Below are 27,945 nucleotides of genomic sequence, written 5' to 3'. Positions count from 1 at the left end.
ATTACAGCTCTCGTCCTCCACGACGGACGTCTGCTCTTCGAATCGGCAAACTTCATCGGAGACTCTGCTTAAAACACTCGACTAAATAAATTCATCAATTCTTTTCCACAGAAGAAAAAAAAGGAAAGAAGAAACTCTGCCGGAAATGCAGAGCCAAGAGGACATTCGTAATTTACCTATCGATATCGCATTCGCTCGTCTGGGAGGTAATTTTTAGCACACCTCGACCTCTCTTTTTTTTTTTCACTTTTTAATTTCTAGATTGCTGTGAAAGCTAGTGTTTTTTGGATGTTAATTTTAATCTGAATTTCCGTTGAAGAATGGTTGGTGGATCGGAGGAGAATTCCGGCGGACTGGCGGAAGCGATTGGCGGCAGTGAGAGCCAAGATATCGGCAGCGTTTGCCTCGCTTCCCAAAGACCTTGATCCTTACTTCCAAACCCTGGACCCTGAAGGTTTTTTTCCTTTTCTTTTCCCCTTTTTATTATTATTTTTTTTGAAAAACAAATGTTGCTGAAGAATCAAAGACGATGAGTAGGGCCCATAATCACATGGCTATAGCTATATTTGTTTTCATCAGTTTTCTTTTGTTAGCTCTGAATTTGATTATTTTAGGTTGAAAAATGAAATCAATTTTGCACGTACACTCAAAGAGATGCATAGCTTAGTGTACTGCGTGGTCTTCTTGAGTGGACTAGTTTCGAGCATTTTCACGTCTGAGGTGGAAATTACTTCAATGATATTGAAAAACGAGTTCTTGGGTGAAAATTGGGATCAAATTTGATCTTTCCTAAGATTTAAGCATCCATCTTTGCTTCCAATTTGGATGATGGAGGAGTTAAGGAAGGGAAAGGAGAGGGAGGTGGGCGGAGTTTACTCTAGTAAAAGATCAGATTATAAATGTTACTTCTTTTTTTTTTTTTGTGCCGAATCGTTATTTCTTCTTTTCTCACATTTTCCTTTAGGGTGGATAGGGGAAAACGGTGAGTGCTATTTCTCTTGGAAAGGGTGAACCTGAGCACTTACTATTTGTCTTGGAAAGGTTGAACCTGAGCATTTATCTTGGAAAAGGTGGCCTTTAGCATTGGTTTAAGCTTGCGCACTTTACTGGATTGCTTAAGGTTTCTAAACTTTCATGTACTTTCCCTTTGCGGTGCGTATTGTCATTTCGAGTCAATACCAATTGTGAATGTACTAGATTTGCTGGTTGGTTAACGTTTTTCAGAAACAGGGTCAAATAAGGGAAAAACTTGGTCATTTTAAGCAGGGATATCATTTCCTTTTCTTCGTTTTATGTCCAAGCACAAGAATATACAAGCAGAAGAAGAGTTTTTTTATCCAATAGCTAGTGATAAATAGAACATGAATCTACAATTACTTTTTGTCACTGAATATCGTGAATATGCAATTTTTTTTTCTCAAATTAAGCACTTTATTTGTTCTGTTTTTATCAGTTCTTAATTATTTAGAAGCTTGATATTTTCTCAGTTGGTGACATATTCTAACTTGTCTCTGTCCTAAGATAAGAATCTTACTTCCTGTCAAATTGTGTCCCCATTGCCATTTTACGATTTTAATGATCCTCTTATGGGGGTAAATTTTGGTTCCGCCTGCTAATTCAATAGCTTGTAGGAGTTTTTTTCTAATTATAAAGTCTTTACACAGTTAGCATAGAGGTAAATTTACTTTGATATCTCTTGTATAATCACACACATTCACTTTTCAGGCATTAGGTACTTAGAAGCCAAAGAAATATATGAGATTCTCCTCAAGTCAACTCCAGAAAGCCGTAATATATTTGGAAGGCTTTCAGGTGCTGCTGTAAGATCCGCAAAGACATCATCATCATCTTCCTAATCTCTACCTTCCTTCCTTCTCTCTGTGTGTTCGTGCTTGTGTATGTGTACCTGGACGTGTTTGTCTGTCTTCTCATCTGTGAGTGGTTACATGTGTGTGCATTTGTGTGCCTCAGGACAATCTTTTTTTGTGACTGTGAATGTGTTGCATTTTGAACAGGGTGCTTGGGAGGCAATTGTGCGTGCTTTTGAGAAGGATTCAATTTTCCTGGGAGAGGCTGCTCAGATAATGGTCCAAAATGTTAATTATGAAATGTAAGCTAGGTCAAAGTCATACATGAAGCAAGCATAGAATGTCTGATTAGTTATTTCTGTCTGCTTATTTATCCTTATCTTTTCAACTTTTAGACCTTATCAGAAGAAGCAGGTACAGAAGATTCAGCAGCAACTTGTTGAACTGGAGCGGAAGGAATCTGAGATAAAAAGAAATGCAGCCCTTTCAGCAACTAAATATGCAGAGGCTTGTCAGGATCTGGGATTGCAGGTTATGCTTTAATTTTTTTTGGCCACTAATTAGTTATTACAGTATATTTTTATAATAGTGGTCCATAAATGAGAATATTGTTCTGCTTTCCAGGGAGTAAATGTGAGGTCAGAGCTGTTAGAAACTGCAAGTAAAACTCTTCCAAGCACATTTAGCAGGATACTAGAAGTATTGAATGGTGATTCTGTGTCACTGGCTATTGAATTCTATTCAGCCTTTGTCAGAGATGCTCATTCTGAACAGGAGGTAAGTGAGAGTAAACAGTGTTGGAATCTGAACTTTCTGGGGTAAATATAAAAGCATGGTGGAGTATGTTAGCACTGCAAAATCATGGTGAGAGATGCCAATTTTATCATCACGCAAGAATTTTCCACTCTACCTGTGAAAACTTTGGAATTGATTTTTAGTATGTGTACTCCATGAAATGCCGCTATCTCTTAGTATTGTTGCTACCTGTCAAATTTTTGTTTCAACTCTAGTTTGTGAATTCTGATTTTTCATAAGCGCCTACTTTATATTGTGTCTTTGTTCGAAATGTTTCTCATTCTTGTAGATGTACTGTTTACTATGTAAAGATATAGGACAATTGCTTTTCCATGCCAACAAAAATAAAAATATATGGTGAAAAGCTACTAAGATATTATAAAATCATGGTGAAGATTATTTACTAACAAATGTTTTATCTATGCGTGACTTGTGTTCAATCTGGGTGCAGAAAACTGTGGGGACTGTGTTGCCAAATTTAAGAGAAGTCCGTGAAAAGCCACCTTCTATTACAATTTCTGTTTGCTCTGAAGCTGTTGATTCTGCTGTTGCTCAACCCAGCCAGAGCGAACCAAACAAAATAGCTGGGGAGACAGACTTTGCAGCCGACAGTATTGATTGGGATATTACATTGGACAGCTCCCAGATTGACTGGGATATTGGTACCATAGAAGAGACAGAAGAAAATGGCAATGGACTTGGTCCTTATGAAATTGTTAATGCTAGTGATTTACCAAATTCTGCTGATAGTGAAGGTATTGAGTTGGATGAGACGGGACTGATGAAGGAGGAGTTTCCAGCACCTGAGGTTGCTACATCAGAGATCTCCTGGGATATAAGTGTTGAAAATCCTGAATTCAATGTAACTGAGGAAGCTGGTTCTTCTGGTTTGCATTCGGAGCCTTCCTTGTTCACGCCAAACACTTCATCAGAAGTCCAAGGCAGTGCAAAAGAGAGAAGTCCCCTTCTGGAGACTGATTATAGGAATAAGATTCTTGATGATCTGTTTGAGGTTAATATGGCTTTAAACCTGTTACTTGATACCTTTAGTAGTTGCTATCATGATTTTCTTTGTTTGTTTCTTTGTTTTCTTTTCTTTTATGAAATTTTCTATATAATTCTTGATTTTCATTTGACATTCTTTCATCAGGTTAAAGCATTTCTGAATCAACGCTTGAGTGAATTAACAAATGAAGAAACTCTGTCATTGCAACATCAAGTCCAGGCAGTTGCTCCTTTTGTCCTGCAGCAGTACTCTTCTGATTCAATCCAGCCAATGGTTTCTGACGTTTCATTGGTTATATCATTGCTAACAAATAGGAAAACGAGGGACCTTATTATGATTCTCAACTCAAAAAGGTGATGACTTTGTTTAAACCATGTACATAGTCTTTGATCATTGTTACTCCTACTGTGGTTGAATACTTTCCGGCATCATTCATATAAAATATACGTACTTAAGATGTAGAATGCTTATGGTTATCTATTTGTTGTGAATAAAATGGCATCTTGATGTCAAGTTTTGACTTTGTACTTTAAGCCTTTTCCAAATGTATGTATGGTGGCTCCCAGAAGCAAATATTTGCAGCCTCTGTGTGCCTGTGTGTGGGTGGATCAGTGGTCTGCATCTTGATACTATACGATGATTTGTACAATGGGTACTCACGTATACACTATACAAACTTTAAATTGTATGAATAAGTATGCATTGTTTGTTTATAGTTGATGGTGTTTTGTTGACAATGCTTGAGTTGTTTTCCGCTCTTTTCTGAAGTCGCATTACAGTGCAGTTGTCATGCTTTTTATTCTGAGCTTTTTTTTTTTTTGGCAGCTGAGTATTTACTGTAGATGCTTCCCAATTTCAGATTTTTGGATAGACTGGTGAAGACCTTGGAAGACAAAAAGCACCACGAGATCAAGTTAAAGGAGGGATTGAAGGATTTGGCTATTAGGCGGATGGAGCTTCAAAATTTATTATCTTCTTCATGGCCAAAACAAGTGAGTTAATAATGTTTGAATTGGTGGTCTAATCTATTTCTGCAACACCAAATTGTTTTGGTGATAGAGTATGAACCTGTTAAATACTAAGTATGGCTTCTAGAAAGAAACAATAGGGACAAATATTTTTTGTTGTTATGAAACTGTTGCACATTTTGAAAGGCAACTTACAGGTTTTATAAATGGAAATTGAGTTTGTACAATAGCTGTGTTTGTTAAAGACTATAAGGCTCTGTTTTTGATGTCATCACCTACAACTGGTGAAGCACCATGGTGTCTTAGTTCTTTCTGCCATCTTTTCCTCTTAACAGTAGGAATGACGTATCTCGATGGTTCCTCATATTTGTCCCTCTAATGGGTTCAAAAGGTGTATTTCCGTTCAAATATTGTACGCAAACTACTTGAGATGGAAACATAACACTTAATTCCTTAGATTATAAGGATTTTTGAACTTCCTTTTAGTTGATAGCTTTCTTCTTCAGTACTTTGATACTTGCTCGTCTTGATGCAGGAATTGGCGTTAGCAAAGACCCGAGAGTTAAAGAAACTTTGTGAATCTACACTTTCGTCAATGTTCGATGAAAGACCGGTTAATATAATTGGAGAGATAAATACGTTGCTGAGTAGTAGTATTTTCAGTGCGTAGATGCTTGTGAAACTTCTCTCTTTCTTCCCTGTCCATTTTTGACTAGGAAATGGACGAACGTGGAAATCAGAACTGATCGTTGTAAAAACTATTTAGCAAATATATTTGATTGAAGTTATAACATGGCTAGAGATTTATTTTCCCTATTACAACATAATTGAAGTTACAAACAATGAGGGTTGACCCTCGTAGCGTTATACTGAGTTGGTGCGGCATAATATGCTAGAAAGCTTTTTCACAGAAATGAGAAATGATCGTATGCCGAAGCGCATTCGATGCTGGGATGTTCTACCTGTAGAACTTCCCTAGTTTGAATGACACGGACCTATGAATTACACTTGAGCAGCCTTGTTAATACACGGACCTATGTTTCTGTATTCTGCACTCTTTGGGATGTTACCAACATCTGCTGTCTTATTTCAATCCTGCATGAATGTTGTATTTGATAGCACTCTAGTTCCAGTTTTAACTGGAATACAGGTCTCTCTCCTTTGGCCCATGTAAAGGAAAAGGAGATTTTACAAAGTGTATACCTCAATAAGGTATAATATGCTCTGTTAGCAAGGATTGTTGTTGTTTGATGTTTTGCATTTACTTGTGATTTTACCGAGACTATTTTCTAGCGAGATGCTACTTTGCAGGTAGCTTCTCAACATTTTATTGAACTTAACTTTGAGATAGAATAAATGTAGAGTTCCTCATAACAACGAATGTATTTCATTAATACTCAGATTATGTTCACTTCATCTGTAATGAACAGGAAACAAAGATGCTAAACCTGATTCTGTGCCTACTGCTGTCATGGTACAGGATATGTTCAACAAGCTGCATATCACCGAACACAACCAGCAAAATGGGTAAAGGACTTCGCAGTCAAAAAGAAGGATTGATGCAGTAGAGTGAATGGAAAACTTCATTGTAGAAATGATCCAGAAGTTTGAATGGCGAACAGAAAATTCATCTCTTTGAGATCTGTGGGAGCATTTTGTAGAATTTCGCGAGGTTAACCATACAGAGCTGAGATATTAAACCTTTTCGGCTAAAATGCATAAAGTCGGCAAAGAACTTCGGAGATCAAGAAATCAAATTTCAAGATCAAATGGAATAGTAGCTCAGTGTTGGTGATCCAAAAAAGCGCGAGTTCGTGGAGCGGAATGATCGATTGCAGGGGTCACCTTCACCATCTGCTGTGTCTGTTCCTATTCCTGGGGCAGGCTTTTGTATAAAAACTAACAGTGACTCCACAACTTCAGACATTGTTGCACGAAATTCCCTCACAGGCTGCAAATATTAGTTGAACAAACAAACACATGAGACAGAAATAACAAAAATTTAGAAAGCTAAGAATTGTGAGGCCAAAAACAAAAAGTTAGCTCTGTTTCTTCAAAATCGCATCGAAGATGCAGTAATATCGTTCAAGGATGACGATGACTGCACTGGACTAGGTTCAGATCAGATGCATTACTGATTCAAAAATACTATGAGGATTAGAGGAATGAAATCAGAATCATCAGATGCTTATCGGCGTGCTGATGCAATCAGTTTCAAAATTTCTTCAGACAAAATTTCTTCAGAGCCTCCTCTGAAGAAATTTCGTGCGTCTCTATTGTGCAATACCTGGACACAGAGGGAGACGATGTCAGCAAAACGAGAAAGATCCTGGGGGGAGATTGATGTTTTGATTGCTGGATCAACCATTCCAGCCAGGTAATCACTATCATGAAGCCTCCTTGAAGCCCACTGGACCAGGAACTGCTCTTCTGTTGGTTTTGAACTGCTCCAACCAAAGGAAAGAACTGTCAGCAGAAGCAGAATTGAATTCTAGCAAATTCAGTTCATATATAGCTTCTTTACCTGTCAAAAGATGGCCTTCCTGTTAAAAGCTCTAAAAGCAACACACCAAAGGCATAGACATCAGCCTTCAAGTTATTCATTCCAATGTAAACATCTTCAGTCGCAATGTAGCCACTATCAGCAATAGCCATTTCAGAAGCCTGTTTGCATCAATAGCAATTGACAAGAAGTTTGAGCTCATTATTTAGAAAATCTCTAAATCAAAATAAAGCAACATGACGAAGAGGAGGCGTTTTTGAAAGTAAACTACAGATTTTGAAACCCGAAACATACTCCATGATTGCTAAGAAAAACAGGTTCTTGAAGAATGTACCTTGAGTTTTACACTGTTGCTTGAGAGGGGTCTCAAGATAGCCAGGCCAGAGTCGCAAATGCGAGGCCTCAGATCTTCATCAAGTAAGACATTGGCTGCTTTCAAATTGCTGTGGGCAACTGGAGGTTCGCAGGAGGAATGCAGGTAACTGAAAATTCCACAAAAATAGCGGTGTGTGTTCAAGAAATTTGAACTACAAAACTGTATGTTTCCAAGAAATTGGAACTAAAACCTACTACAGTGCCAGAAATCCCAAGAGAATATTCTAGGATGAGTATGGTAGTGGGAGTTATGTGTGTCAAAATATGATACAAAAAATATTATTGGCTTAGTTTTGAATTCTTACTTCACCCCCCGAGCTACACCAAGAGCAATTCGTAGACGAAGATCCCAAGATAGCGGTGTGTACTCAGTACAATGCAAGGCATCGTCAAGTGACAAATTCCTAACATACTCATAGACAAGGAGATGCTGTCCATGCTCCATACAGTAGCCAAGGAGTGTTACAATGTTAGGATGTCTCAATCTGGAAGCATTCCTTACAACATTCAAGAATTGTTCTTCTTCATGAAGAGACAATTCTACAGTGCTAATGTTCTTGACTGCCAACAACTGGAAAAGACAAAAGAATGACTTGTCAGTATCTGAGATTCTACTTGGTTCTATATATCAAAGTTCTAGTTTTGACCTCTCCATCAGGCAACTTTGCGCTATAAACAGAGCCAAGGGATCCCCATCCAAGAAGGTTTTCCTCACTGAAGCTGTTTGTTGCTAGTTGAAGCTCTGCCACAGTGTAGCGTTTTGCACTTATCGGGACTTTGCTCGTCTTGGAAAAACTTCTTCTGGAGACTTTCATTGGTTTGCTACGAATGGGAGGTAAATGCAAGGATTTGATTCCTGAAGAAGAGCTAAGTATTGATAGGTGCGGGCTACCCTCAGCGGCTGTGGAAGAAAACTCTGGCCAAATGGTACAAAAGAAGAAAAGGGATTGAAAAAAAACACTACGTTAGAGATACAAATTTCTGTAGGGGCAACAACATAGCAATTTCATTTGTACTGCTAAATTGCCAAGTGTCAGACCAGGGATCAATAGGGTGTGAGATTATGCAGGAAAGAGGTGGGTCATGGGTTCAAGAACATTTTAAAAACCACACATCACAGCAAGTGTTCAGAAGAATACAGATCATTTGGTGAAAAGAAATTCTTTTGCAGCTTTAGAAAAGTAAATTGAGCTAGACATGGCTAATGCAAACTATAGGTTGGATAACTTATCATGAATCACTAGAATCTAATTTTAGAGTATTTCTGACCTCCGCTTGTACTAAATGCAAGAGAATTCAGAGAATGCCGACTGCTCCCTATGCTCCTGAGCTTTTGATTCTGAGCTCGGCGAATGCGAACCACCAAAGCAAGTGCCGCGCAGAATGCCACCAGTGTGCCACCACCAACCAGAAAACCGATTTTACTCGAACCCAGTCTTCTTCTTTTATGTCCTCCTACTTTGTGAGTAGGATAACTTTCTATGGCACTGGATTCTTGAGTTGGTGGACCAGTTATACTCTGCTCATTTGGAAAATCCTCAAAAGGATACTTCCAGGGAGCGTATGGGTAATTTTTTCCACTGTCAAATCTATTGCCACCAAACCTGCATGCAAATGAAGTGGCAAAGCAGTATAAGCTTAGGAAACCAAATTAAGTAATCGAAGTCGGTGAATCATCCAATATCTTACCATAAGTTGTTTATAGATTGAAATTTTTCCGGGATAACACCACTAAAGTGGTTGTCCTCAATATTCCTGAAATAGATAGGATTGAGCGAGAGACGAACATAAAAAAGGCAACAAAAGTTGCTTCAAGCATATTATACAGAAAAACTCACAAATCTGAGAGTGGGAGGTCAGCCAAATATACTACAGATCCAGTAAATTCATTTCCCTGCAAATATCTGCAACAAAAGCTAATATTATTCACCCATGTTGAAGACAGAAGGCGTATGAAATTCAGTGAGGGCAAACAAGACTCACAATCTTGTAAGATTTGCCAAAGATCCAAAAGAACTAGGTAGATCTCCACTGAACTTATTGTATGACAAATCCCTGGCAGAAGAGGTTGATGTTTTCGACAATGGAAATAAGTTAATGTACACAATTGAATCCTAATCCCATGCCTAGACAGTTTGCAATTAATCAAATAAAGTGACAAAGCTTCAGGTCTAACAGAGGTTTAATGTTTCAATGCAGCACTCTTGCCATCCATTGGAGGTCAAAATTTTCAGTTAGTATTGCTCAATTTTTAATGGTTCCTCAGAGCATCTCCAGTCACCCATAATCAACAAAGTTGCTAATGGTGTACTTCATCCATTCTTTAGGATGCAAGAACTGTTATCAAGCTCCGGTATTATGCACGAAAAAACTTGAGCTGAAATTAGCATGATTATTTTGAATTGCAAAGTAAACCATTTTCTGATGGCCTGAGGCTTCAATTTCTAAGAGCCAATGCAACATGCATACTAATTGGCCTATATCAGAACAAGCCAAATGCAAATGATCCCTTAATGCTGGTAAATTAGCATGGATGCAATTATGAATATTAGCAAATTAATCCACTTCCTGACAAAACAAAACAACTCCAGTTCATGAAGTCTCTGTTCACAGTGTGCTACAGCCTACAAATTTAAGGAACAAAATATGAGTTTAAAGTAATCATACATCTCTATCAGCTTTTCAAGGTCAGTAAAGACATCTCCCAATACTCCCGATAAGGCATTGTGGCTCAGATTCCTGAAAGCGTTACTTCTGTTACTACACGATAAAATCATTGCGGTAGACAGTCAAGGAACATGTTGCTTACAGATGCCGGAGATGCCTCATGTAAGACAAAGAGACGGGAATGTTTTGACTGAAGTTGTTGTTAGCCAAATTCCTGTATTCACCAGAAAGAAAAAGTAGAAGAGTCGATTTGCCAGCAGAGATCGAAGTTATTTTGCTTCAATGATTCAGTAAGAAAGAAGTCTTACAGGTGAGTGAGATTAATAGGTAAACCGAGTGGGATCTCACCCTGAATGTTATTTGAGCTAACGTCCCTATCAAACAAAGCATACAAAAGAATATCAATCACTAAATTATAGAATCTTGAACATGGAGTTAGAGACTAGCCAAAAAAGACTCAGAGTTGCTAGCTTACAGCTGCTTCAAGCTACGTAAGTTGAAGAGCTCCAGACCAAGATTACCAGTAAGCTCTAGTCCATGTAGGTTGCTGCAGAAGAGAAATAAATAACTTAAATCTGTCTTTAACAAATTGAAATTAGCTGATGAAATAAAAATGTTTGGCTAGATTATGCGATTATACACGAAGATTACTGATGAACCAGTGCAGGAAATTCCCTCCCATGATTCATCACATGGATCACCACCTTCTGATTTCCAACCCTTCAACTGTGGCGGCCTATTCAGGGCATTATACATTGATCGAAGTACTTGGACTGCAGAACATATGTACAACAATTATAATCCAGAGACCTTCAAATTTGCTGAGTTATCTCCCTTAAATGAGTACATTTAGCTAGTTCTCAGATCTTATTGCTCAAGCCCAAAGGAACAGAAAAAGGAAAAGCAGAATCATATTATTGATATGCATCGTTTGATCATCAGAAACTTCTCTTGACTAAAGAATGTGACAGTTAATCTTCTTCCCACTTTCTAAATTAAACTGCACGACCATTAAAAATTGGCCTTCACGTTAACAGATCACAGATACCGAATCATCAAGATACAAGAGTACTTACTAGCCATTATTAGGAGCAATGTGAAAAACAAGTTTACATTAGAGAAATCATCATACTACTGAATAATAACATGCGTATATTCTTTGATACAAGGAGAAATTAATAAGAAAAGAGAGAATGAAAGTTAGAGAATAGTACCATCAAGATCATCTGTACGGGCCAAAACATTCAAGGACAAAATTGCTGAGAAGAAAATCCCAGCGAAACAGAACAACATCCAGCGCTTAGCCATCGTCCTTCGCCAAATTAATCACAAAATGCTAAACCAGAAAACACCTGAAAAATTAAACAGAAAGAATCAGCACCCATTTCAAGAAAGAAGTAAAAAAAAAAAAAAAAGAGAGAAATCAAGTATCATTAATAAGAATTAAAAACCAGATCCTTTATTTCATTACCAAACGAAGCTGCTTTTTTAAACCAAATTAACCTGAGAATACAGAAAGAACAAAGCCCAGAAAAAAAACACTCGTGTAATTCTACTCTCAAGTCAAAAACGTCTGAAGCAAAAACTGAAAAAGATATTCAAGCTTATACAGAATTAAAGGGTTCAAGAAGATCAAGCAGGACGAATTTTTACTCGTCAAGCAAGAAATCTTAAGATTTTAAGAAGAGCGAATCAAAATTCTTGAGCTCTTGAGCTTCTTTTCCAGACTTTACCGGGAATTCAGGGAAAATGTAGAGTATACCTCTCTTCTTTCTCTTTCTCTACTGTGCCGGTGAGAGCGAGGAAGTGTGTGTGTGTGTGTTGAGGGTGGTGGTTTTTATCGAAGAAGTGTTCTGCTCGTTTTGGAGGGAATGCTTTATGGCGGTTAGTTAGTTAAAGATTTATCGTTCAAGCCCACCTTTTCTACCTGGCCCACGCCAAATATTTTGATTTGCTAGTCTTTTTTTTTTTAAAAAAAAAAAGATAAAACGAGGATTTCATTCATTCAAATCATTGATCAATACTAGTCTTTATTATTTGATAAAGGAACCAAAGTTCGGAAAAATTTTAGAGAAAAGCATGACATTGTACATTTAGAGGTGAAAGATCGACTATTTTTTTCTTATTTTGGAGGGACAAAAAATTACTCAATGTGGACATTTATCTTGGCTTGAGATTGGTTAATCAACTTATCAAACTAGATTTGATCAAAAGTTTATTTTTGTTAACTTTTCTTACTAAGTACAATAATCATAACAAAGGATATTCTTTTACATTGAAATAAATCAAATTACTTGAGCTGTCATCGAGCTAGATTGGATAAATAATTTCTTTTGAGTTTAGCTTGATAATGGTCAAAACAAACTCGATTATGATTTTAAATTCGTCAAGAAAATGAAATCAAACTTGAACATTGTAATCATTGATTTGATTAAGCTCATTCTTTCAGACTTGCAAAGTAAATAAAAAATGTACGAACTTTTTGATGCGTTGTTAGATGTGTAAAAAAATCTTATTTAGACAAACGTTCTATGTAAAAACATTCAAGGAGATCAAGTCCATTTTATGTTAAACGTACAAAAGTATTTGAAGTTGACTTGATTATTATTTAACCAATTTGACACTGGTTTTTATTGAGTTGGAGATTCATTTGACAATAAAGTCTACACACTTTTGTACTTTATGAATGGGAGGTTCTCTTTTTTTTTCTTTCTTTTTTAAATGTATGAATAGAAGTCTTATATGGAAAATGTACATGTTGTCCCAAAATCTAGAATATTAATTATATAATGTAATGCTAAGTTTCAAACCAAAATAAATAAATAATATTTATTTATTTATTTATTTATATGTATATAGGGATGTTAATATATTTGTCTTAAACAAATATGAAGCAGCATCAGGTCAACTAATCAATTTAGAGAAATCCTCAGTGTTCTTCAGCAAGAACATTGAGCAGAGGGTAAAGGAAGCAATAGGGGAAGAACTGCGAGGAATTCGAGCTGTACATCAAGGGAAGTACCTGGGGCTACCAATGATAATTACACGATCAAAAGAACAAATTTTTGGGTTTATAAGGGACAACATAAGGAAAAAGATGGAGCATTGGAAGACAAAGCTACTCAGTCAAGCAGGCAAGGAAACTCTATTGAAGGCAATAACTATGGCTATGCCAACGTACGCCATGTCCTGCTACAAGCTTCCCCAAAAGCTATGCAAGGGAATTAGTTCACTGATGGCTAAATGCTGGTGGGGACAAAAGGAGAAAAAAAGATAAGCAGCATTGGATTGCTTGAGAGAGATGCACCAGAATCAAGGAAGAAGGAGGAATGGGCTTCAAAGATATTCAACTGTTCAACAAAGCCTTACTTGCAAAACAAGTTTGGAGAATAATGACCTAACCCAACCTTCTGGTAAGTAAGTTTCTGAAAAGTAAATACTTCAAAGATGGTTCAATGCTTGAGAGCAAGATCCCCAAAAACGCATCTTGGATTTGGCAAAGTTTTATGAGTGCCAGAGAGATAATTAGAGAAGGGTGCAAAAAAAGGATAGGAAATGGAAGGGGGACCAACATTTGGGAAGATAGTTGGATCAATAACGACAGTGGAGGAAGGATCAAAACTCAGAAACCAGAGGGATGTAGCTTGCAAAAGGTCTCACAACTCATTGTTCAGCATAGATGGAATAGAGTGTTAATCTTTAAAGTTTTTAATAGGGAAGATGCAGAACACATCCTCAATATCCCAATAAGCCTGGCAGAAAGAGGAGATTGTTTGGTATGGAAACACTGCAACACAGGTCAATACACTGTAGCATCTGGCTACAAACATTTGCAGCAAGAGAAGAGGAAACGAAGGGAAAAAAAGTAACAAAGGAGAAGGATGCAGCTATCAACAAACAGATAGGAAATTATCTAAGGCACTTTGGAAGTTACCTATCAAATATAAGTTGAAAATTTTTGTGTGGAAATGCATCAATAATAGGATACCAACAAAGGCTCAAATCTTCCATAGGACACAAAGAGGAGAACCGATATGTTGTGGATGTGGAGAAAAAGAGGAATCAATTGAGCACATGCTGCTGCAATGCAAGATAGCAAAAGGAATATGGAAATTTGCATTAGTTAACTGGGATGGACTGGAAGACCAAACAGGCTGTTTCAAACAATGGTGGACCTCCATGATGACGCATGCAAGAACCAGGCAAGAAGGTGATGATCACATAGCGCTAACTGTCAATGTGCTGTGGCAAATTTGGAAATCGAGAAATGCCAGAATGTTCAACTCAGCACAACAACATCCCCTTAAAGTGAGTGAAAAAGCTGCTAAAGAATGGAAAGAGTACCAGGAAACAATTCAGCAACGACCAAGGAAAAGCACAACAGAAACAAGAAGGCAAGAAGAGAACAATCAAAGAGAGCAAACTGGCTCAGAAGTGGTAACACTAAAGCTGACGACCCAACACCAGAATGGAAACAAATCCTTTGGTATAGGCATCACAGCTGCGAATGGCGCAAGCCAAGGAATTGCAGCTTGGTCGCTAAAGGAAAGGCAAGCAGGGAACAAAGCTCAGGACAATGCAGAGGCTGTGAGGCTTTGTATGATCAAAGCAGCAACAAAGGGATGGTGAGACATCAAGATATGAATTGAGGGTAGAAAACTGCTTGACCAAATACGAGCGGGAAAAGCCAGGAGCTTGGAGTCAGCCACTATAATAGAGGACATACAAAAAATGACTTCATGGTTTCGAATGTGCTTTTTTGATAGGTTAAATGAGGACATTGATAGCCTATGCTATAGTTTGAGCAAAATTGCTCTTTTAAACTTTTGTGACATGGAGTGGAATTACTCCACCCCAGAGTGCTAAATGCATTAATGTTAAAATAGGAGCCCTTGCTCCAACAGTGTATAGTTTGGTTGTGATATAAAATTCCTAACGTTTCGGGAAAAAAAAAGAAAAAAAAATTAATATATTTGTATTTGTGTGTTTCCCAGGGGCATAATTGCCTATTGGCTGGAAGGTTGAAACGACAACGCATTGCTGAATCACTTTGGAGTTTTGAACTGAACCTTCGCCTTCCTCGGGACCTCGTCCCCTTCCCATCTTTCCAGTAAAATTGCAGTGCGGAGCTGTGGTGAACGAGTATATGTAATGTATCCCGTGAAATAGAAGTTGGTTGCAGCAGTAATTTTTCTCTCTCACACAGTCACACAGTAAGAGCGAAACGAAGCATATAAGGATGGCGGAGCAACAAGAACAAGAAGATTACATGGGAGACCTCTCTCAGTTTTTACCTCCACCAGAAGCCTCCCATCTTCCTCTCAAATCTTCCTCTAAATCGGTCAGTTCCACTCACTCACGCAACTACAGAATTTGGGTCTTGTAAATTGCTCCTTTTTTTTATTGGTTTTTTATATCATAATTGGTTCATGATTCATAAATTGAGGTTTATATTGAAATCTTCAACCCTAAAAAACCCTAGCAAATTAGCTTATGATTGGTTCAATACAAGAATCTTTATCTATTCATTTATTTAATTTGATCAATTAGTCTAATTTAGGACCCAGAGGAGATTTTTTTTTTTTGAAATCTTGAAATTAAGTAATATGATTAGTTAGTCCTTATTTTCACGTTGAAAGTCCAATTTTTTTCTTATTGGTCAATCTCATTTCCAATGTAATTCATGATGGTGTCTGGTGAATTTATTGAAATAATTTTACAAAAAAAAAAAAAAAACGTCCTGATTTTTATACTGATTTCAGGTTTCTAATGCCAGGGCAGTGGTTTCGAGCTCATTGAATAAGAAATCTAAGAATTTAAATTGGCAAGAAAGGAAAAAACTCAAGAGAGAGCAGAAGCAAATTGAAGAAGACCAACAAACAATGGCTAACGTAGAAAAAGCTATTCCACAATCCAACATTGGGTTTAAAATGTTGAAACAAATGGGATACAATCCTGGTTCAGCTTTAGGCAAGGAATGTTCTGGTCGGGCTGAGCCTGTCAGGCTGGAGATTAGGAGGGGTAGAGCAGGGATCGGGAAAGAGGATCCCAAGGTGGAGCAGATGAGGAGGGAGAAAGAGAAGGTTGAGAGGGAAAGGATCAAAGAAGAGGAGTTGATGGTGGATTTCGGGCATCGACAAAAGGAGCGTTGGAAGGGAAGAAGAATCATTGTGAATTTTCGGAAGGCGGAAGCGGCTTTGGCCCAGTTGGAGAATAGGGAAGTTGAAGAGGTTGAGAAGAAGGAAGATGAGAGTGGAGAGAAGGAAGAAGAGGAGGAAGAAGAAATAACGGAGGAGGTACGAGTGTCTTTTCCATTGCTTGGGTATATCGGTATCATTTGCTGAATCTTCGAGTTGATCTTTACGGCTTTGTTTGCAAGTTGGTGTTCAGCGTCTTTGTTTTGTTGTGTTGAAGGGTTTAGTAACAGAGTGTTTTGAGACTAGTTTTTGGTGTTCTAATAGATGATTAATTGGATAAGTTTCAATGGTTTTTGGTGAACTTGAAAGATGCCTTGTTTTGTTGAATTGTGTTACAAGTATTCTTTATGTCTAAGTAAGATGCAGTTTGGAAACAAAATTAAGTGGAGATGAACGCTAAATGTGAGAAGTCTGGACTTTTTCTTTGTTGAAGGTTTATCATGTGCATATCTATGATCATAATAGCACTGGTTGACCATGTAACTATACTACTATGAGGGAAGGTTGTTCAGTTGTTTTCTACTTCTTACGTAAGATTCTTCTCAGACACTATCTTTTCAGGTCAAAATTTGTAGGATTCTTTATTTGCTTAATGCGTTTGGTTTCTTTATTTGCTTAATGTGTTTGGCATGTTTTCAGTCTTGAGTATCACTGCAACTGCTTATACTTTCTGGCGCAGGATCTACTTGCTATATTGATGAAACTGAGAGATGAGCATTACTATTGTCTGTTCTGTGGCTGTCAGGTAAGCATGCTAATGTGACAATATTACACCAACCAACATGATTTAGTAATTTCTTTGGCTAAAGAGAAGAAATTAAGCTCTAATTTTTTTAGTAATTCTCAAGAAGCATTTTCCTTTCCCTCCTGCTGAACTGAAAGAAAGAACTACAGCATACCAGTTGTAAAGACAAATGCAGGAGCATCTTTTTTATTTTTTATTCTTTTTCATGCAATTGTTTTTTCCTTGACTTATCATTCACTTCTTGTACTTCTCCAGTATGAGTCAAAGGAGACGCTCTTGTCCTGTTGCCCTGGTGTAGACGAAGATGACCACTAGAGTGATAAAGATAAATACGCAATTGACAAGTACTCTTATCCTTTTCTGGAGCATCCTAACATCTTCTTTGCTTATGGTTCACTTCTTCAACTTCTCCAGTACGAGTCAAGGGAGCGACTCTTGTCCAGTTGCCTTGGTGTAGATGAAGATGATCACTAGAGTGAGAACCCTTGATACAGAATTTGACGTGGGGATTGTGAGATCAGGAGCAGATCTTACAGATGAGCAAATACTGCATAGGGACTTGGGCAAGTGTCAGATAACTTTGATTGAAGGTACTGGCCTTTGAAAATCTCACATGTCCAAGCTGGTAAGAAGCAAAGTGACAAGTTGGAGGATGACTTTTTTAAACTGGCCAAATTAATGTAAAAGCTGGTGTGTTGCCCATGTTCAAGTTGGCCAACGTATTTTGAGAAGACACAAAAGCATGTAGCTTTGAGTTATGTATCTTGATCAGAACCTCTAAACGTTTTCAATATGCCAAGATACTGTTAAGACAGCCAGGCTGCTTACTGGCTAAGGTGTTTTGTGGAACGTTGGCATCTCAATAACTTGCACAATTTGGAGTTGTTCATTTCCCAGAAAAAAATGAAATTATAAGTGCACAATCCTTTCTGTTTTTGCTATCAACCTTGATGCTTGTAATCGATTCTCATACTTAAAGCCTCCGTTGTTCCTCTCAACGGTCCTAAAATGTTCCTCACACTTAAAAGTGAACTTTCTGCTTCTCTGTGGTACAAAAGTTAGTGCACTGCAGAATGATGCTCAGCAGATGTTGCCTTGATCATTTAGCAGCTGATGTTTATTTATTTTTATTTTTATTTAAAGGGAAACTCGAAGCTTTGCAAGTGAAATGGTAAGAACTTGGGAGTCAAATTTGGAATTTTTCTTGGTCACCTGGTTAGTAGAACTGGGTTGAAGACTAACAGCAAATGAAGAATAACTATTTACCCGCTAGGTCCAAATGGTACAGAATCATTCCCAGCAAGGTTTAAATAATACCCAGAACAACAGTAGCGAGATATCACTTTAGCTACATTAGCCATTCTTCTCCTCCCTCCCTCCCCCCAGGGTTTAACAATTCACTAGCAAGATATCACTCCCTGATAATTGGTCCTGCAATCCAACTCCCTGTATTGGTTGTTTTACCCTCAGGGGAGAGAGAATTCTGGTAGTCAAAGACAATTCTCAAGAACATTAAATTAAAACACATCTAATCCTATCATCATTCCAAACAATTCACAAGACAGTAAATAAAAACACACAAACTGCTATTATCATTCCAAGTCTTAGGCAGCATGCAGAAACGAGACTGATAAATGTTACTGTCAGATAGCACGCAAGTTATTAGTCGATTGAGAAGAAACAAACTGACACATCGATTTATTTGTTAAGCATAAAAGTCTCCAGAAGCATACAACGAGAACTCAGCCATTCAAAGTGACCAGTGCATGTGCTGAATGGAAGAATTATAACCCCGAGAGTGTTCGAGTCCCAGGTATTCTCGTCCATTCTGCGAAGATGCATCAAGATCCCCAGAATACTGACTACTGGCAGGCTGTGAAAGTTGACCTAATCCCAGCTCAGGTGGAATCTCATTCGATCCACTATTATTTTCACCACCCTTGAACCCCCACATTGGGCTTGAGAAGTGATCGATGGCCTCACCATGGGAACCAGATGCTTGAATCACTCCACAGGGCGTCCCATTCACATTAGCTAAGCCATTAGCCCCAAGACTCGAAGATTGGTTTCCTGAGCCCCAGGAGTGAGTTGACAGAAGAGAGAGAGCACGACTGGAGTCTGAGACTCCAGCCAGACATCCTCCTGAAGAAATAGCAGGACCCACATAGGTGGTCCTACCTGCTGAACCGTGCAGTAGAAGCTCAGATGGAGGATTTTCAGGGTTGCCCTGCCATGGATGTTGAAGAAATTTTCCAGTGCCAGTAGGTTGATTGCCCGTTGCTCGGACAGACACTCTTCCATTTGGCCATGAATCCCTCCCACTCAGAGCTGGGTATGCAGAGAAGTCCATCAGAAACCCTCCAGATCTGCTACTGGATTCTGTCAATAGGTGCATTATATAATAGTTCAAGTCATTCAACAAGGAGAGTAAAACATAGCGTATGTGGTAACCGTACAATGGCAACAATGGAGACGAGTTCAGATAAAACAAGCAGAAATCTAACCAAAGAAAGATGAAGACAAACTTCCGTAGCGACTTGACAACAACGATCCAGGAGGTGGCTTCCTCCTGCGCTCATTATGGCCAGCCAGGCGCCTGCGGCAACTTCGCTTTCCTTGGTCAAATTCAGGCAATTGATGGAACCTAGAATCAGACTTTCCTATTAATTTATTGAATCATTAAAAGCTGTGGAATGCAATTAGAGTTGATTTTTCCATTCACATTCATTTGTTCTCTCCATGACATAACCCTGAAGCCTTCTAATGCTTCAAGATTAGAATCTGGATTGCAATCAGATTTGATTTCTACATTCACTCTAAATTGTTTTCTCCATTTCATAATCCTGAACTGTTTTTAATTTTTCAAGGTTACAAGTACCAAGGAGTGCTGAATTAATTATGGATTAGCAAGAACACATTGAAACACACTGATTCATTCACTCGTTCCCCTCTAAGGTGAAAGTTTTGTGATCAACATTTTTGAATGAGACAAAATTCAAAGCAATTGGAGACTACTCTGAATATTAATACTACCACTATCACCATGCATGTTCTACTGTTACCCACTTAAATCAATTATCTATGTCCTTTGTAGAAAAGCTAAAAGCGAAGAATGTGTAGTTAGTGTTAGTACATTGTCCTCATTTATGAACTATAAACTTCCACAAAGGATATATACATAGGCAACCATGGACGACATACAAGCCACAGAACAGATGAAGGAATTTATGCTGCTTCTTGTGTTGGTTGTTTTTCCATACACACAGCATGTAGAATTAATGCTACCATTACCAGATTTGGTTTTAGGGTATCATGTATGCATAACTGCAATGTAGGATTGCTTTAAACATGAGGTACAATGCTGATGGTGGACTTTTAGTTCACAGGCTAAAGGTAAATGGATGACAAGATGGTGCTCATCATGCATTGAAAGGAAAATGGCTGAAGACTTCTGACTATTTGGGTCTTCTATTTCGGATTAAAAAATAGTTTCGGAGGCCAAAAAGGCGAGTTGGGTCAAAGATATATTAGAGTAGCTTTCTGTACACAATTTGGTTGATTTTGGCCTCTGTACTATTCCTCGACGTTAAGAAAAAATGAGCTGCTTTCAAATAGATGATAAAGAACTAGACAGAAAATATCAACCTTTCAAGTCTGCTGGAACAAAAACCGTAAGCACTAATCCCTCCTCTACTGTTACTAGGATGGCCACAATTTCATAAAACTAATGTCATAGGTTACCAAAACAAGGTAAAACTCCCTATAAATACTATAAACCACAAGCAGAATCCAAGGGATAATACTCTAGTAGTTTTTTACCATAATAGCAAGTTAAGAAACTCAGGTAAAGAAAATATTTAGCTCGTGGGTAGCTCATTAAGTCCCACAATTGTTTGAAAGATACAAGTGGACTGCTTCACATGCCAGCATGAGCCAAGGTTTATTGCATTCAATGGTTGATAAAACTCATAATGGTCATAGGAATACTGAAAAGATTAAACAGTTGATCCTTAGTGCAACTTAGAGAACTTGAGTTTGTCTCACCATCAAACAAGTTTGTCTGTGTGTTAAAAAGCATACATGCACATCATGTAGAGATAAAGTTCAGCTCGGAAAGCAAACTCTCCAAGAAGCATTGTGAAATGGCTTTAAAGCACTCCACCTACTGTCATATGGAAAGCAATTAGACTTGTGGTGGGCCTGTTGTACTCACTCATATATTCTGGGCACTTAGCTTTTGACAAGTGGTGACTGTTAACTTTCAGATTTGTGAAGCACAGGGACAAGAAGTGAATTTAGGATGATAAGCTTTAAAGCCTAGACCTTAACATTTAATAGGAACACCTCAATTCTGACAAACAACAAAGAGACAATCAACTTCCACAAACGGGTAAGTTAGTTTGAGTGGCATCAGCATGGTGTGAAACATGAAAACAATAACAAAATTACTCAATTATGATCTTCTAGTTCAATTTTAATTTTATTTTATCTTATTTTGTAAGTAAAGCTTGGATCATGGGCTTTCCACCAAAAAAAAAGTACAGGGGCACCTTAATTTAGGTCCCCCCAAGAAAGCTATTGATCTTGATATTAGGCATTGTACAGTCACCTATATGCAAACAGCTACTAAGCCCTTTGGAAGAGGACACCTTTTGTTATCTAGAACCCACTATTAAGTGTGCCTTGAGTGGTTTACATCCATTTACAAGCAGAAAAAAAATTTTAGTAGGGCCTTGGTGAAAGCTATTAATCTTACTAAAAAGGCATACAGTCACCTGTACAGATCCTCTTGAGTGGAGATAGTCAACAACAACCAATTACTTTTGATTTACTACGTTGTAAGCTGTCACAGGGCCTTGAGAACCTCAATAAGGTACCTTAGACTATTTCCATGCCTAAACCTAACCACAAGATATCTTTAATCAAAGAAATCTCATGTCCACAAGTATCATGGTGGACCATCACAAACACCCATCAAATTTAATGTGGTTTGAGCATGCACCATAATCTGCAGTGTGTGATTACAAAAGCCTTCACATTACATGAATCTAGGCAACTCAAGATCCAAGAGCCCAGAAAAGAAACTGCAATCAATTAAGTCCCCATTGTCCAAGTACCGCTATTTGCATGACAAAGCACAAAGGAGGTTGATATGAGAAAAGTCAGGATTGCATTTGTCCATTCGACATGAAAATGTTCAGCCAAAAGATGTTTAACACTAAAATTTCTAGTTACTTAAGGATACAGGCATAAGGTTTTAAAGTGAGAAGAGAGAGTAGCCAATTAATGGGAACGAGAGAAGAGAAACAACTATTGAGATTGGATTTGTTTCAAATTGAGTTAGGCAAGTTTCTAGAGATTCAGCAAAAACTGATGAGGGTCTCTTCATATTAGGCAGCTTCCACATTTCTTCCTAAGATCGCCTCATAGTAGAAACAGCATTTATCATGGTACTACATGTTTCTGGGGTTTCATAGCTCCATATCAATGGCTTTAACTTTTGGTAGATGTTTGGTGATGAAATTCATGGAACAGTTAGCACTAATTATTAGGCAAGCAACCTTCTTCATGGCATCACAGGTATGGCACATAAATACAATTCCAAGCAGCTTTCAACAATTTAACATAAAGCATTTTGAGCCATCAATAACATATGTTCCACAAGCACGTGGCTTTCAATTTTATCAACCAACATGAAATGTACTTGAGAACAACATATACATCATCCAATATTTATTCACCTGAAGAAATTAAGATAGTTCATTATATGTCCATCACTATATAAAGTAGTCCTGTAAGACCACCATGTCTTTGCAGTTACAACCTAGTATACTCCTCCCCCAGTCATTAACCAGAGACTGAGGTCATAGAGAAGAGCAGCGCGTGCTTGGACATGCAGACAGGGTCTCTTACAGCCGTTTACTGATCATCATGCCACCAATTTGACTCTTTGAACTGATCATTTGTATTCTGTTAAAGTTCTTATCTTTATATTTGACCATAGAGCAGCAGTCTAATAGGATAAAGTAATCCAATCAACAACAAACCAAGGTTCTAATATCTTGCTGCGAACCAACCATGACCAAAGTGGAGGAAGAGAAGCACATAATCAATGAACTATTTGTCTTTTATCCTGTCCTTGAGCAAGAACACCAGTGCCTAGCATACAATTATTAAGCACTTATATCAAGCAATTTGATATCCGGAAAATCAATTATCAGTCCAGGTACTTTATTCTGGTCCACACCACCCGTACAGCACAAACAAAATTATGAACTTTGAAGTCCATAGTAATATATCCTTGGCTGCCAATATTCGTACTCCACCTCTATTTTCCGGCCCTCAACTAATTTATTCTTTTATCTCTCAAAGCACCATTGCACTCTCCTTATTAACTAGTACTTAAATTCATTAGAACATAAGAGAACTCGAAAATATCATCGAATAGGTTTCAGAAATGCATTAGGAATGATTGTTAGCATAGAAGTATTAATTAATCTAATTAGTCCTAATCTGCAAAATCCAACTGACCAGACATCTTGCATTAATATTTAAATCATTCTAAACATCACAGCTTAGGACTTTTGATGGCTAGTAGATTATGGACCCAACTAAAAGAACAAGACAAAAAGAATGCAGAACCAGTTTCCAAAACTCTGTTTCATCAAGGACCACAGAAGGAAAATGGTCAACTAAAACAAAATACAAGGTAGTTTTCGTGTGATTCAGCAGAAAAACAGAGATTTAAGGCGTTAATAATTTTTCTCCCTAGGCTGGGGGGACCAGACTAACGGATGAGTGGGGTACTCTGAGGGAGGATAGAAGAAAACACCCTGAAAGAAAAAATAAATAAATAACACAGACCACAACCGCCCACCAAGATTTATTTAAAGCCCATTGCCCCGCCTAAACAAGATAAACAACTATCAGTCCAGAGAAGCAATCTAATTAACCTCAACATAGCTATCTGTACCTACCCGGCATAAGGTAAAAGCTCAGCAAACTGGTAACCGAGGAACCAAATTCTACTCATTCATGATATCCAAATTGAGCAGCAATCTATCTGAAACTCATATGCTACCTCACTGTACCGCACAAGTAAGTTCATAAATTAAAGTTCTTGAAAGGTAAAATAAGCTGAGCTGACCTGCTACACTGCTGGCAAAACCTCTGCTGGAGGCCAGCAACAATGACAGTAGGAGACTTGGAATGAGCACCACAAACTTTATGCCTTGAATAGTAAGGTTTAGCATCACTCAGATCTAATTTACATCCTTCAACCTGACACCTAGGGGGCTGGCCTCCACCTGGGGCCACCCCACTTCTCCCTTTCTTAGCCGGAGCAGGGGGAGGCCTCCCAGACTCAGATGCCTTGGACTCAGAATCAACACCGCCACCAGGCTTACTGCCCTGCCGGGCCTGCCCTCCTCCAGCTCCATCAGCAGTTCCAGCAACAGCAGCCTCAAAGTAAATTTTCTTCCCAAACTTCAACCCATTAAGGGAATCAGATGAGCTTGGGGATGATGAAGAAGAGCCTGAAGCCAGTTCCATTTTTGCAGCCTAGAACCCAGTTCATGACTTCAACATCATCCTCGTCATTTCCCTTTTCCCCTCGTCTGTTTTGTTGAGTGGCCAAATCAAGAAAACTCGTACTCTTAGACCTTCACCCCTGTACCTATAAATGTAAAGACCAACAGCAACTAGAGTGGAAAAGGCGTTTTTGTTTTCCTTTTTATAAGAATATTTGCCTCGACGACTGTAGTTGTACCTGGAATAGTGTGTGTTTGTTGGCAGTTTCAAGAGGGAGCGTGGGAATATGAGGGAAGGACTCAGGATTCAGTAGCAGTAAGTAGTGAGTAGTTTTAGAAAGTTGATTTTGGTAACTGGGGAGTTTGTTTGGAGAAAGTAGAAACAAAGGAGAGTGAGTGAGCTAGCTAGGGAGGGTTGGAAGGAGGAGGTGAGGGTTGGTATAGTAAAGAGAATAGGAGACAGATGACAGGACAGGGCCATCAGGCCAGCTTGGGAGTTGTGCAAAAAACTCTGAACGCACCAAACATTTCTTTTCTTTCCTGCTGAAGACTGAAAGAAAGAGGGCTGAAGAGGCCAGACAACCACCACTACTACTTCTACACAGTGCAAGGAAAGAAAAAATAATGGAGGTGAGAGTGGCAACTCACAAACTGGGAAAGCAAAGCGATTTTGTTTTGAGAGATGATGGTAAGAGGGAGCTGAGAGGTGTCGCTTTTTCTCTGAGTACTGCCTTTTGTTGGAGCTCTCTCCAAGTCTCAGCAGCTATACGAGCCCCACTTTTTGGGTCACTAACTCAACTGTCGTTTTTAAAACACGGTTAATGACACTTTGCCCCCCTAATAGTGGGAGTAATAACACTTTGCCCCCTCAATAAAAATAATAGCAAGCACTTTACCCATTAGACAATACTAATATTTTATTTAGTATTTTTTTATAAGTACTTATTTCATTTGAAAATATAGAAAATTTGATTGCTTAAGTATGTTGATAATTCTATCACCATGATCTTTTAATTTTATCTTTAGACAAATTGATCCAATGAAAGCATAGGTTATAACTTCTAACACCATTCATACAATAGTTTAGTCCATGATATATATATATATATGTATTAGTAGGTAATATACATAATGTATATCGATATGTAAAATTCAATAATTCAATCTATAATTGGGAATTTGATAATTCCATTCTGAAACTATTTTATCAAAATTTAATCTTGAATTTAGTAATTGAATTTGAATATCTATTCTCAAACTGTTTTACCAAATTTTAAAGTTTGGATATCAATCGATTTCTTTGATCAATATCCAATATCAAACGAAGACTAGATGAGCCTTTTTTTTCAATATCTTTGGAGCTAAACATCCCTAAATGTGTGCTGCTTCAAAAAAAATTTTCTAATGCTAAATATGACTTCTATTCCTCAATAAATGTCCTTTGTAAATTACTGTTATTTCTCAATAGCTTGGGAGCACGTTATTTATCAATAACATAAGAGTCGAATTGTCAACATATTTAAATAGTCCACTTTTCTGCTTTTTTAAATGAAATACTTGCCATAAGTACCGAATAAAATATTTTCAAATGGATAAAGTGCATATTATTTTCATTGTGCGGAACAAAGCGTTATTACCCCACTTTCTGGGGAGCAAAGTGTTATTAACCCTTTAAAATACTCATTAGTCCCCGGACTCTCTCCTCCCACCGTCCACTCCTCTCCATTTTTCCATATAGAGGTCTCTATAACACAGCCCCAAAATACTCATTAGTTCTAGATCTCGTTAGAATTGCATCTTTATTTTTTAAAGATTTATGTGGAGTGCTATGTGTGTTTTAATAGAAGATTATTTGGGATAATTAAAAGAATATGGTAATGATTTTTTAATGTGATGTATATGAGATAAAAAAGGAAATTAAAAATGTATTTATGATATAAACAGATAAATTTGTGTAAATAATTTGCTAGCCAAACACACTAGATATCACTTTTCTAAATCCAATTAAATTCATAGGTATAGGAAGAAATCCACTTAAGCACAATGAGTGTGTTTGGACAGGAGATTATTTGAATTGTTATTTGAAATAAGTACTGTACCCTGTGAAGATTGTAACACATTTGAAATTAAAAAAAAAAAGATGATTAAAAAGATAAAAATATGAGTAAATTTTACATACACTGACGGCGTATACACTATCACGTTTGGATATATAACACATATGCAAAATTTGAGTTTCAAAATCAAATATGGTGAAAGTGTATAAACTGTCAGTGTATAGAAAATTAATCCTTAAAAGATTGTTTGCTTTCGTTCGTGTTTAGTTCCCACCAGATTTCCATCTTTCTCGGATAAAGCATATATAATATATGTGCCATAAAAATATAATTAAAGAACGTACGAGAAGGATATTCTAAAAAATTATTTTCCACAAACCTCGCAATCCAAATATATCTATGTTAATGTTGTGTAGATATCTGCATTAGCTAAATAACTTCGTTTATGTAAATTGTTGATCATAATTAGTAAAAGCTCTCATCATACTTGTGTAATATATGTAAATACGTATAATATAAAAATTGGTGGTAATGCAACATAATCTTTCACAATAACAAGAAATTAACTCATACTTTTGTTCTATAACTTTTAAATGTATTCATTACTATTTATGTATGAATTTGTATACATATTTTGCCCAACTCGTATTTTTGCGATGAACTATTAATCATATATACTTCAAAAAAATCCGTATAATATGCATATGTACAACTGTCTCGTAATTCACTATGTTGTTCACTCACAAATTCAATCAGATTTTTAAAATTTCAATCCCCTCCAAACAATTAATTTTGGGATAATTGCAGAAACCTCCCCTGAGTTTTATGGTAATAGCATTGACCTCCCCTATGAAGTTTAAAATAGCAATCACCTCCCTAAAAAAAGACTGACACAATTTAATACATTCTTCATTGTCAATTTACTAAAATACCCTCACTAAAATTTAATTTTACCAAAGAATGTGATGACTTAAACCTAGTAAAACATTTGTCATTTTGATAATTGTAGTTTACACTAAATTAACTATTTATGCATAGTTTAACTAAATAACTAAATAACTAATAATCTAATTAATTAATTAACTAATTATCTGTTGACATAAATAACTAATTAACTTTAGATGCTTAACTAATTATCTAATTAGTTAATTAACTTCTTAATTAACTAACTAACTAACTAACTCAAGTTGCAGTCTCCGTCCAGCTTTGATTAAGGGTATGCTTTAGTGTGAGACTAGTTTTAGAGGCAAGAACAGGGCGGCAATTGCTGAGGAAGATGGCGCCATGAATTGGCG

At 37.4% G+C, this 27,945-nt stretch overlaps 4 protein-coding genes across 6 annotated transcripts; 2 read left to right on the top strand and 2 right to left on the bottom strand.

The window, feature by feature from the left end:
- Nucleotides 1–4: 4 nt before the first annotated feature.
- LOC113772891 (CDK5RAP3-like protein) lies at nucleotides 5–5,387 on the top strand. 3 transcript variants are annotated; one of them, XM_027317391.1, is made up of 10 exons: nucleotides 5–206; nucleotides 320–454; nucleotides 1,726–1,820; nucleotides 2,016–2,110; nucleotides 2,204–2,339; nucleotides 2,433–2,585; nucleotides 3,055–3,615; nucleotides 3,754–3,962; nucleotides 4,469–4,601; nucleotides 5,113–5,387. In XM_027317391.1, exons 1-10 carry the CDS (start codon nucleotides 146–148, stop codon nucleotides 5,245–5,247), a joined length of 1,713 nt encoding a protein of 570 aa, XP_027173192.1. In that variant the 5' UTR covers nucleotides 5–145; the 3' UTR covers nucleotides 5,248–5,387. The 3 variants fall into 3 exon arrangements, with proteins under 3 accessions (XP_027173192.1, XP_027173194.1, XP_027173193.1); XM_027317393.1 differs by lacking the exon at nucleotides 5,113–5,387 and having other exon boundaries at nucleotides 4,435–4,520; XM_027317392.1 differs by lacking the exon at nucleotides 5–206 and having other exon boundaries at nucleotides 368–454; nucleotides 1,726–1,812.
- Nucleotides 5,388–6,342: 955 nt separating this feature from the next.
- LOC113773712 (protein STRUBBELIG-RECEPTOR FAMILY 2) lies at nucleotides 6,343–11,430 on the bottom strand. The gene is made up of 16 exons (XM_027318336.1): nucleotides 11,337–11,430; nucleotides 10,763–10,895; nucleotides 10,598–10,669; nucleotides 10,431–10,496; nucleotides 10,265–10,336; nucleotides 10,123–10,194; nucleotides 9,439–9,510; nucleotides 9,294–9,359; nucleotides 9,145–9,210; nucleotides 8,725–9,059; nucleotides 8,103–8,371; nucleotides 7,761–8,026; nucleotides 7,415–7,562; nucleotides 7,102–7,241; nucleotides 6,865–7,021; nucleotides 6,343–6,528 (listed from the first exon to the last, which is right to left on the bottom strand). Exons 1-16 carry the CDS (start codon nucleotides 11,428–11,430, stop codon nucleotides 6,343–6,345), a joined length of 2,214 nt encoding a protein of 737 aa, XP_027174137.1.
- A 3,785-nt stretch (nucleotides 11,431–15,215) lies between these two features.
- Nucleotides 15,216–18,005, top strand: LOC113772892 (G patch domain-containing protein 11). Its single transcript, XM_027317394.1, has 4 exons — nucleotides 15,216–15,463; nucleotides 15,885–16,418; nucleotides 16,999–17,064; nucleotides 17,320–18,005. The coding sequence occupies exons 1-4, from the start codon at nucleotides 15,362–15,364 to the stop codon at nucleotides 17,377–17,379; spliced, it is 762 nt and encodes a 253-aa protein (XP_027173195.1). The 5' UTR covers nucleotides 15,216–15,361; the 3' UTR covers nucleotides 17,380–18,005.
- A 543-nt stretch (nucleotides 18,006–18,548) lies between these two features.
- LOC113775026 (squamosa promoter-binding-like protein 17) lies at nucleotides 18,549–25,337 on the bottom strand. Its single transcript, XM_027319737.1, has 3 exons — nucleotides 24,212–25,337; nucleotides 19,569–19,708; nucleotides 18,549–19,443 (listed from the first exon to the last, which is right to left on the bottom strand). Exons 1-3 carry the CDS (start codon nucleotides 24,613–24,615, stop codon nucleotides 18,815–18,817), a joined length of 1,173 nt encoding a protein of 390 aa, XP_027175538.1. The 5' UTR covers nucleotides 24,616–25,337; the 3' UTR covers nucleotides 18,549–18,814.
- Between the last annotated feature and the right edge of the window lie 2,608 nt (nucleotides 25,338–27,945).

The sequence above is a fragment of the Coffea eugenioides genome, chromosome 6 (assembly GCF_003713205.1).
Source record: "Coffea eugenioides isolate CCC68of chromosome 6, Ceug_1.0, whole genome shotgun sequence".
In the NCBI taxonomy this organism is placed as follows: Eukaryota; Viridiplantae; Streptophyta; class Magnoliopsida; order Gentianales; family Rubiaceae; genus Coffea; species Coffea eugenioides.
The sequence above is the reverse complement of the archived record's forward strand: the minus strand, read 5'-3'. Positions and strand labels throughout refer to the sequence as shown.